The following is a 10,800-nucleotide window of genomic DNA, read 5'->3' on the forward strand; positions in this document are numbered from 1 at the left end:
TACATGTTCAAAAGCCAAATCAATGGTTTGAAGTAATAAGAATATGGAATTTCCCATTACAAGATCAGCTCTTGACTTGTCCTTCTTTCAGTTAAAGGTGTGTGCTGTTGTACTCAACAGCAAGCTCCCCTGTTACCTTTGATGGGTAGAGTTCACTGCTCCAGAGAAAGCCAAACACGCAGCAGCCTATCACAGGCTCAAGCAGGCCAGCAAGCAAGAGGACGTAGATGAAACCCACCTGAATTAATGTATAGCTATTTGCCTGTCATATTAAAAAAAGAGGAAATACAGAAGCATTTCTTTCCTAAGAGGTTATACCTTCAGATAGAACAAATGAGATTCATGTCACAGAACTGTTTGGTTTTTTTAAAAAGCATTTAAAACAGTTTGAAATGTTATACTGTAATTGAACTTCTGGAAATCCATTTAGGACTTCTGAGTGATTGAGGTGTATCTTTCATGAACACTGCATTTCAAAGATGTTTCAGCTGTCCTTTTTCTATCTAGACATGTCATCAATTTATCGGATGTTAGCATTTGTGCAACATTTCAAACTTTTGTCACATAGTTATACTTTAAGACTTTGAATTTAGCAGCAGCCAGCAGATCAGAGATCAAATGGTCCTAATAAGACAAGTGGTATATTGCCATTCATTTATCCACCTCATTTAGTATTTTGATCCAATATACCTAAAGGGCAGTTCTATCTCATATGTATAAAATCAGCAGAGGGATTATTACATTCCAATCCTTTGTTCTCAACATGTCATATTGGCACATCACTGCATTAAGAGTCAAATGGCAGTAACAGAGCATCTTAAGGTGACTTCATTCTAACACTCCTGTTTTGAAAATCTCTGTTTTGAAAGTTTGGAACCAGTGAGCACTTTTCTAGCTTCTTCCCCCTCAATTCCTTGCTCCCATGAAACAAAAATACAAAATGTTGGATCACACACACCAAAGTCATTAGTGGGTCCTAGAATCTCTATTAGACACACCAGCATCTTGGGCAGGGCAGATTAGATTTCTAGAGGCGTTTTTCAAACGGTCAAACGCACCTAATATTTGCAATGTCCAGACTCCAGGTGCTCACCTATTGGTCCAAAATTCCCCCCATGGTTGATAGATTGAAAAAGCGGTTTTCTTGGCTTCTTTTGCAATGTTTGAAATGGGAGCTATGAGACTCACAAATGTCCACAGTGCGATGAACGGGCCCCCAAACTAGTTCAGGAGTTCTTCCAGGATAAAATCCGGGAGTCCCCATGTTGACATTACAGCACAGGCCGGTGGGGAGGAGAGTGCGGCTCGCTGACCGTTTGTTCTTCCATACCTGTCACTTCGGGATCACGGACGGGCGCCTCGATATTTGACCATTCCCCCACGCCCGCACCCTAATATCAGCTAGAGGAGGGAAAACTAGTGTCTGAAGCGGACCTCTCTCTCGAATGGCTTAGGACTTCTGAGCAACGCGGAGCAATGCAGGGATATTCGGAAGGAAGTCCCATTTCATTCAGGGCGACTCCCCCCACCAGCCTCAATAGCCAAGAATTGCAAATTTGTTTAGGATCGCAGCTTTGCGTGTACCTTTCGCTTCCTGTCTCCCCCGCCCCCGCTCCCCCCCCCCCAGCGCGACCCTACCGCATGTACTCGGAAGTAGTGACTCCATTAAATGAGACTGACTCCCAGGGAAATGGGAGTGGGGATCGCAGCCCCCCGAGTCGCTCCCCCTCCCAATATGTGATGCGCCGGAGCTGTTTCCCCTCCCCGGACAGAAGGCGGGTCGGCGGTCCCTGGCCTGCTGCCAGTGCAGAGCCGCGGCTGGCCGGTGGTCCTCCCGCTCTTGCATTGCCTTTTTAAGGCGCCACAGCATCCGCTCCCACCTCCGTCGGCGCTCGTGCCCCTTTAATACCCGCTGCCTGCACAGCCCGGCCGCTGAGCGCCGCCGAGACGCCGCGGATTCAGCTGCTGCTGCTGCTGCGAAAGAGAGAGGGAGGCGCGCGCCCCGACAGCAGCATCCTCGCCGCGGGTCGAGGCCGAGCGACGCTGCCTTTCCGCCGACGGGCTTCCCCACCCGCGGCCGCCCCCCTGCAGCCGGGCGCGTCGCAAGCTCGCCGCCGAGGCCGTCGATCGCCGTCCGCCGCCTGCCTGCGAGGCCCACCCGCTGCAGCAGCAGCAGCAGCAGCAGCAGCGCCTGGTTCTCCCGGCGCCCCGGGGCATGTCGTGATGTGATCGGCGGCGGCGCGTCCCTCGGGGCCCATCCCGCTCGGGAGCCTCAGCAAGACGGAGAGGGCGGTGGAGCAGCGGGCCAAAGGCCGCGCCCCCATGAAGGAGAAGGAGGCGGGGGCGGGCGGGGAGCGGGGCAAGCCGGCCACTTACACCGGGGACAAGAAGGCGCGCATGGCGGCCAAGACCAACAAGAAGTGGGTGCGCCTGGCCACCGTGCTGGCCTACGTCCTCTCCGTCTCGCTGGCCGCCATCGTACTGGCCGTCTACTACAGCCTCATCTGGCAGCCCGTGCGCGGCGGGCCGCACACCCCGCCCCAGCCGCCCGGGACGGCCCCCGGCCCCGACCCCGGCCCGCTCGCGCCCGGCACCGGAGAGAGCACGAGGCCGCTGACCACCGCCGTGCCGCCCACGACGACGCCCGACACCGCGGCGCGCTAGGGACTCGATCCGGCCCAGGAGGCCGGAGGCACAACCTTTCTCCCCGCCAACCCCATCCCTCGACCGACCCCACCGTGCTGCACCGACTCCGGCGGAGACAGCGACTGCGGAGTACAAGGGAAGCCATCCGACCGGGAGCCCCGACGGCCGCTGGAGCAAGCAGGGAGCCTGGACCGCCCCGTCGCCCCGGACTCGAGAGCGCGCTCTCGACTGTGGACTCGGAAAGGCCGGGAGATGAAGGACTCTTCTCCTCCTGTCTTGGCCCTTGGCTTCCCCGCCTCGCTCTCTGGGACTCGAGCAGGGAAAACTGTACCGGTTTTTAGTTTTTACAAATACGCTTTATTAATCCCTAAATAAGTGGGGGGGAACCACGTGGAATGGAGCTCAGGTATGTCAGCCTATCTGAAATGTACCCCGAGGCATTTCCTTTGTACCCCTGTGCATATACCTCTTTGTATACAGAGCCCCTTAGTTAATGCATAGAGAGGACCTATATAATCTATATTCTGTACACACGCGGACAGAGGGAAGGAGCAGGTGCTGAATGGTGTTTAAAGGGCTATTGGGGAAAGCTTCCTTTGCAAGTCACAGCTAATCTGGGGTGGAAAAGGATACCCAGTTCCTTAAAGCCCTGGCTATAGCACTGTTTGACCCTGTGCTTTATTACTGCTTGCTCAGCACCTCTTTTGTTAAAACATTCTTTTCCAAATTGTAAGCAAGGAAGACGCGTTCCGGTTAATATTTTGCTGTAAACATGCCCAAAAGGAATTCATTCCTGAGGTTACTGTTGTCATATTTCTCCGGCCTCATGGCGATGCTGCTTTTGAGAGTTAACCTTTGGTGTATTTGTTCCTGACCTTTTCCCAGGCCAGTTACATCAGATTTGAGTTTCATTTAACTTTCCTTCTGTTTCAGCTGTCATTGCTGCCAGTCCTAAATTCTTTGACATAAACCCCCACTGATATCGCGGCTGGCCTGCATGCTGACCTTCCCAATTTGGGTTGACTCTACCCTGCCCACTGCAAATGGTGAACACCCCTTCCCCTTCCCAGCAGTGAATAAGAGCAAGTGGAAACAGCTACCCTTTGGTCACTGTTTTTGTCTGGAAATCCCCAAACCATCCTTCTGCCACTTCTGTTCTCCTTGGTTGGTTGCAACTGCCTCTGGGGCTTCCAGAAATAAAACAGTTGCATTATAATGCCATAGGACCATTCCTGTAAATGCAGACTTTACAATGGTATGAGCGATTCCAGTAGTCTGAGCGTTGGAACAGTGAAGCAGCTAACACAACCACCCTCGTATAGAAATATATACCTGGAAATGGCCACGGTTAGTTTCCCCAGAACCTGACTTGAATCTAGTCTCTTCTCTTGAACCTATGTCAGAGGCCTAATCTTTTATATTTTTAAACTTGTCTGTTAGGGATTTGAAATACATTAGTGTATGAGCTGACAACATTCACGATTTTGCTGAAGAATCTAATGAGAGCAGAACATGGTTTAAAACCCACTGTAGTGCTTAGACATAGCTGATATTCAGGTTTTTTAAAACATGCATTTTCCCTCTGTAGCTCATAGCGTTTAGTTCTATAGTTGATCGTTTCCATCACTTCGTACAGTACTCTTTTCCCACAGGCGCATAAATCTTTTTGTCAGGAAAAAGCATCTGCACAAAGAATCTTGTAGTCTCTTAAAACTTTATTGCATCGGGTATAATAAACACTTGAGTTTACATCAGAATATATTAGTCAGAGGTTCCACAGGCCTCTTGTTGATTTTTCCCCCCTGGAAAAGATAAATATGGCTTCCTCTCTGGAACATGTGCATTACAATGTGTCACACATGTGTATTGTCTGCTGTGGGATGGCAGTTGCTGTGTATATCAGCTACGTGATCTGTGTTCCTGCAGTGACAAGGGGATTGATTTCTCCATCGGAAATTGTAACCCCAAGTCCACTGTGCGGCAGGAGAGGGGAGCTTGGAAGCCTGCAATGCAAATCCTATTCATTCCTGCTCAGAAGTAAGAAGTAAGAGACAATTAGTCCCCAGGTAACACTGTATGTGTGAGCAGCCTGAACTGGCCTTGAGCACTGGTAGCAGCATGCCGGCCCAGGAAACCACTGGACCCCCAGGGTGTTGTGTAGCTGCTCCCTGACTTGCTCATTGCTTGACTTTCTCGCTTTGAACTAAGGAAGCTTGCAAGCTGCCCGCTTCTGATCAGCTGGATCCAGTGGCTGAAGTAGCAAACTAAAAACAAAGAAGAGCAGCGTGTTTTTTAAAAAAGCTGAAGCTGTAATAGTGAACTGACCTCCGATGGATGTGTTGTTTTGGGGAGGCCACAGGCCTTTGAAGGAAAATACAAGGTTCCCACCACCCCCCTTTATTGATTCAAATAAATAGCAAAAATTTGTGCCCTTAGAGGGATTTCCAGTATATTTTTTGATATGTTGTACAGTTAATACTGCTAGTCAGACATTTTGAACACGCAAGGACAAATGTGTGATATTTCTGAGTGATTTACTCTGGGGGAAGAAATGAAATGAAATGTTGGCAAAATTACTTGATATTGGGCTGCCAAGCCACTAACCTTCTGTACGGTTGTCACTGAACGTCAGGCTTGAATAGGTTTAAATTCGAAGTTGTGAACATGCTCTATGTCTATATCTAATTCAGCCATGTAAGCTATGTCTGTATTCAGAAGTTCTGTATATTTTTAAAAAAATATTTTTAAGGTGAAAAAAAAATACACTGAGAGATTTCTGCCTAAACTCAAATGTTTTTGACTTGTTTTTTATTTAAAAAACCACATTCCTTAAGAGAGTATTACCCTCCCCTATTTACAGATGCAGGAAATGGCGAGTAGCCTGTCAGCCTTACCCATCAAGAAAAAAATTGCTTCAGCTCTAGATTCTAGATCCTCTTTTAACCAGCTGTTTGGTTTGTCTGTTACTCCAGACAGGAGGCTGGGGAAATCTGAATATTTATGTGATTTGGAGATGGCTATATGCAGCAGGGGTCAGGAGGAGAAGCGCTTTGGTCAAATGGCAGAAAAAAGAACTTTGTGGGCACAGGAACTCCAGTTAGCTTTAATTCGGATTAAAGCAAGCCTGGCTTTCTGTGGATTGAGGGCACCCTGTTTGGGACAAGCTTTGCATGTCTTTGATTGTTGAGGGCGTAACTGTAGAAAGTCGAACTGTTTCGTGTGTTATAAAACATTCATACATGGAAGGCATTCAAAGAAAATGTACAGTTAGCTTGTCGATTGTTTTGTTTGATGTCTGTTTGCTCAGTGGGCCCAATAGTAGCTTCCCAGTGGGCAGGTGCAGAGTGTGGGAAAATGTGTGTCTGATCCCACATACATGACTTTTTACATGCCTGCTGCACACTACTGACTATTCTGAAGGTGATGTGTGGAAGGGGCCCATTGCTGTGGCGATGGTTTTGTGTTGCGGGTAGGATTAGACTATTGTGCAGTTTGGACCTCCGAGTTGGCAGGAACAGACTTGGTGAGAAACGCTGCTTTCGCGATACGTTGATCTGGGATTCATCTCTGCTGATTCTCATCAAAGGGGAATGAGTGGGAGAGGAAGGAAGGAAGAAGACTTATCGGGTGCCAGGACAGTTCAGTATATTTGGAAGCTGGGTTTATGGGAAATGTGTATTCCCAAGATCCCATGGCACTTAAGAAGTCATTCAGTTTAAAAAAAATTTTTTTAGAAAAGACTCAATAGGAAGTTGCCGTGGCTGGGACTGCTCTGTGATTGGGGATTCCTCAGAGGCTGCGGGATGTTTGTGGGAAGGCGGACAGGGACTTATGAGCAAACATGTTTTCTTTTTGCAAACAGCTAATGGCTTTCTTAAGTCTGCTGGGTAAAGCAGATGGAAGGGGAAGAGAAGTAAACTCAATTAAATGAGCACTGCTTAATGTTTTCTTGCCACTTCATCAGAGAGAACTTAGAATTCCTGTGGTTGGGCATCTTTTCATATACGTTCAGATTAAGGCCCTTTCTTGAAAAACTGCCTGCCATTTAAGAGCAGCTTCACCTGAAGGTCCTGTTGACTGGCTGTTAACATCTCAGCAAATTCACTTTTCAAACAGGAGTTGAAAGCTACTTTTGTTTCTGACATTGCAGCGACCAAGTATGCACGACACAGCCACTCACGTGCAGAAAACATCTCGTCTACCCATCACTGCTTGATGATGCAAGTATGAGTGCCATAAAGCCGGTCCATTTATTTGTAAAACAGTTGAGGTTGGCATGGATCATACTGTCATAGAGAAAGTGTAAGCAATGCCATGCTAGGGAGGCAGGAATAGTTTGAGATCATTGCGACAACCATCTTAAGGGCTGTCCCATGGAAGATGAAGCAAGCCTTTTTTTTTCTTCTGCTCTGGAGGGTGGGACTCAAACCAATGGCTTCAAGTTGCAAGAAAGCAGATGCCAACTAAACACCAGAAAAACTTTCTGTTTGGCAGATCCTTGGAAGGTGATGGACTCTCCTTCCTTGGAGGTTTGTAAGCAGAGGTAGGGTGGCCATTTGCCATGTATGATCTAGTTGAGATTCCTGCATTGCAGGGGGTTGGACTTGATGACCCTTAGAGACCCTTCCAACTCTACGATTCTATGATTCCTTTCCCCCAAGCTTTTTATTTTGCTGGGATGCTTCTGGCAGGCAACATTGACAGCACCCCTTGGACTCATGTGCCAACTTGCCACCTGTTGCATAGGACTGGGCAATGGTGAAGTGGTAGAGCATTTGCCTTGCATGCAGAAGGTTCCAGGTTCTATTCCTGGCATCTTCAGGTAGGTCTGGGAGTGTTCCCTGTCTGAAATCCTGGAGAACTGCTGCCAATCAGTGTATAGGCGATTCTGAGCTAGATGGACCAATGGTCTTGTTCCTGAGCTGCTGATTGCGGCAGGTGAGGTGTCAATAGTTCAGTACTTAGAGGGTTGGACCATATTCCCTGGCTGCATCCCAAGTCAACTGACCAAGGTCCTGGTAGGGTGTTTGTTCTCAAAACCAGGAACACCGTGAACATTATGGGGGACAGGCAGGTTCCGTCTTTATTGCTGACCAGAGGAAGCTAGCTGCACACACTGCACAGCCCATAACAATCCTATTTTGGTTCACAAAATTATAGCCACATGGGTATGATTTTAGGGTAGTTATTAACTATGACACATTGCAAATTCCTTCTTTGTGAGCTTGGCTGCTTTTCTCCCCAAAATATAGCTAAAGAACATAGGGTTGAGATATGTCATGGGAGACTTTCAAGATAATTGCCGTGAATTTCATGGCTGTGCCAGATGATGAAACTGGTTAAATCCTTTGTTGATTCTTTGTAAACATTCCTTGTGAACAGGCCTGTCTTGCTGTCTAGACCTTCTTTTCCTGCCTGGGTTGGTGCTTGGGATGCAGCAGCCCCACCTCAAAGAGTGCGGACGTGCAGAAATTAAGATTTTGATTTTTAAAAAAATAAAAAATCCTGATTTCTTTTTTTTTTTTCCTTTTTTAAAGAAATGGTTATTCATTGTTGTTAGGAACCAAGCTGTTTTAATGAGCCCGGGGCATGTCAGAACAATTATTGCTTATTAATTTTTTAACACATCCAGGATTTGCTGACTTTGTTGGAGATTAGCTAACTGTTAGGGATGCAGGTGGCGCTGTGGTCTAAACCACAGCCTCTTGTGCAGCGGTCAGCAACCTTTTTCAGCCGTGGGCTGGTCCACTATCCCTCAGACCAGGTGGTGGGCTGGACTATATTTTGAAAAAGAAAAAAAAGAATGAATTCCTATGCCCCACACATAACCCAGAGATCCATTTTAAATAAAAGCACACATTCTACTCATGTAAAACAAAAAACACCAAGCAGGCCCCACAAATAACCAAGAGATGCATTTTAAATTAAAGGACACATTCTACTCATGTAAAAACGCGCTGTTTCCCGGACCGTCCACAGGCCTGATTGAGAAGGCGATTGGACCGCATCCGGCCCACAAGCCTTAGGTTGCCTATTCCTGCTCTTCGGCTTGCTGATCAGAAGGTCGGCGGTTCGAATCCCCGCGACGGGATGAGCTCCCGTTGCTCAGTCCCAGCTCCTGCCAACCTAGCAGTTTGAAAGCACCCCAAAAAGTGCAAGTAGATAAATAGGTACCGCTCCAGCGGGAAGGTAAACGCGCCCTGTGCTGCTCTGGTTTCACCAGAAGCAGTTTAGTCATGCTGGCCACATGACCCGGAAAACTGTCTGCGGACAAACGCCGGCTCCCTCGGCCTGTAAAGCGAGATGAGCGCCACAACCCCAGAGTCGTTCACCAGTTCTCCACCCCTGGCCAAACTGTGTCAGCCTTTCCTTGTGTAATGCTAATATGAGTTCCTTTTATATAATGGTGCTGTCAGATCTCTTCCACTTGTAATACACAAACAGGGCTGTAGTAGGGAACATTTTTGATATTTGGATTGTCAGGACCATAAGAGGTCACATACAATTTTGCAATATGCTGCATTTTCTCTCTCCTACCCCCCCCCCACCCCATTTCTTTTGAGCAGCCTCTAAAGGGTATTGTAACATTAGTGAAAACGTTCACAAAATGTCAGGGTGTCATTGTGCAGCAGTCCTGATGGCATTCCTCCTACATAAAAATATATTGATGGAATAAGCACTAGGGTGTTCAATTCTAATACGGTAACACTGTTTTTAAAAGATCTAAAGGTTTCACAGTATGATGTAGAAGCACATGCAGGAGACTTGATGCTAATAATTATGCCACAAACTGCAATAAATGCCATGAAACTTGTGCAGCTACATTCTGCGCTTCCAGCGTGATAACCCTGTGAGCACCAATGTGCTCTCTGGGGAGAGAGCAGTATTTTTTTTAGGTGAAAAGATGCGGCAGCTTGTGGGCTTGCCGAACGGAAGATTCTATTTTTTTTTTTTTTAAATAAATTTTTATTAATTTTCCAAACACAAAATAAAAAAAACAAACAATACACAATACCCAGACATACAAACATATAAACATGTATAATTTCATAACCATTTTTTCATAAACCTTACTTTCCGGACTTCCCCATACCTCCCCTTTTCTGCATCCTTGTTTTATATTTCTTCAGCAACTCCTCAGTCAACTAATTATTCAATTCAATTTCTTTTAAGTTCTTCTAATATTGTTAATTACAGCTGCAATTCTCTGTTTCCCAACCCCTTGACATTTTAACATTCCTGAATTTTACAACAAGTTCTAAGATAAACTTTGAATTTCTTCCAATCTTCTTCCACTGTCTCTTTCACCTGGTCACGGATTCTGCCAGTCAACTCCGCCAGTCCCATGTAGTCGATCACCTTCGTCTGCCATTCTTCCAGTGTGGGTAGTTGTTGTGTCTTCCAATACTTTGCTAGAAGAATCCTTGCTGCTGTGGTCGCATACATAAAAAACGTCCTGTCCTTCCTTCTCACCAATTGGCCGATGATGCCCAGGAGAAAAGCCTCAGGTTTTTTAGGGAAGGTCCATTTAAGAACCTTCTTAATTTCATTATAGATCATTTCCCGAACGGAAGATTCTAGGAGCAGAAGCACAGCCTTAAAAGAGTCTTGTGGCACATTAATGACACATTAATGGCCGCATAAACTTTGGTGGAGCAGAGCCCACTTCATTAGATGCATGAAGTGTTGCCGACTCTGGCACAGCAAAACTTCTACCAAAATCAATTCGCTGGCCTTTAAGGTGCCGTAACATGTACTATTTTCACTCCCACAGTGCCTGCCCGCTAGAAACTGTCGCTGCTGAAAGCCTTAAAAGTTGATGGTCAGATTGTGTACGACAAAAGAGATACAAGAGTATCTGCGGCAGACAAGAGTGATGAATAAAGAGGCAAGATGGAAGTTTGCTAGAAAACTGTCTGACAACTTCAAATGCTTGATAGGCTCATAAGCAAACAACATTTCCTGGTTTGTAGAACTGCGAGAGCTACCCCTTTAAGGCAGGCGTGGGGGTACCAAATGTGGCCCTCTGGGTCTCTCTACTTGGCCCTTAGAACCCTACACAGTTCATGCCCCCTCACTGGTCCTGCTCCCTGTGCGCCCCGCCCCCGCGTACTTTGCTTTCCTGGCTGACATTGGTCCTTGAGCTTTCAGTTC

At 46.9% G+C, this 10,800-nt stretch overlaps 1 protein-coding gene across 1 annotated transcript; it reads left to right on the plus strand.

Moving 5' to 3' along the window:
- Positions 1-1,590: 1,590 nt before the first annotated feature.
- Positions 1,591-5,431, plus strand: LOC308468984 (putative transmembrane protein INAFM2). The gene has a single exon (XM_081024312.1). The coding sequence runs from the start codon at positions 2,323-2,325 to the stop codon at positions 2,662-2,664; it is 342 nt and encodes a 113-aa protein (XP_080880438.1). The 5' UTR covers positions 1,591-2,322; the 3' UTR covers positions 2,665-5,431.
- The last annotated feature ends 5,369 nt before the right edge of the window (positions 5,432-10,800 follow it).

This window comes from Podarcis pityusensis (assembly GCF_964106645.2).
Source record: "Podarcis pityusensis genome assembly, contig: HAP1_SCAFFOLD_741, whole genome shotgun sequence".
Lineage (NCBI taxonomy): Eukaryota > Metazoa > Chordata > Lepidosauria > Squamata > Lacertidae > Podarcis > Podarcis pityusensis.

Bases quoted from the DNA above. Each gene is read 5' to 3' on its own strand.
- LOC308468984 (XM_081024312.1), top strand. From the start codon at position 2,323: ATGAAGGAGAAGGAGGCGGGGGCGGGCGGGGAGCGGGGCAAGCCGGCC.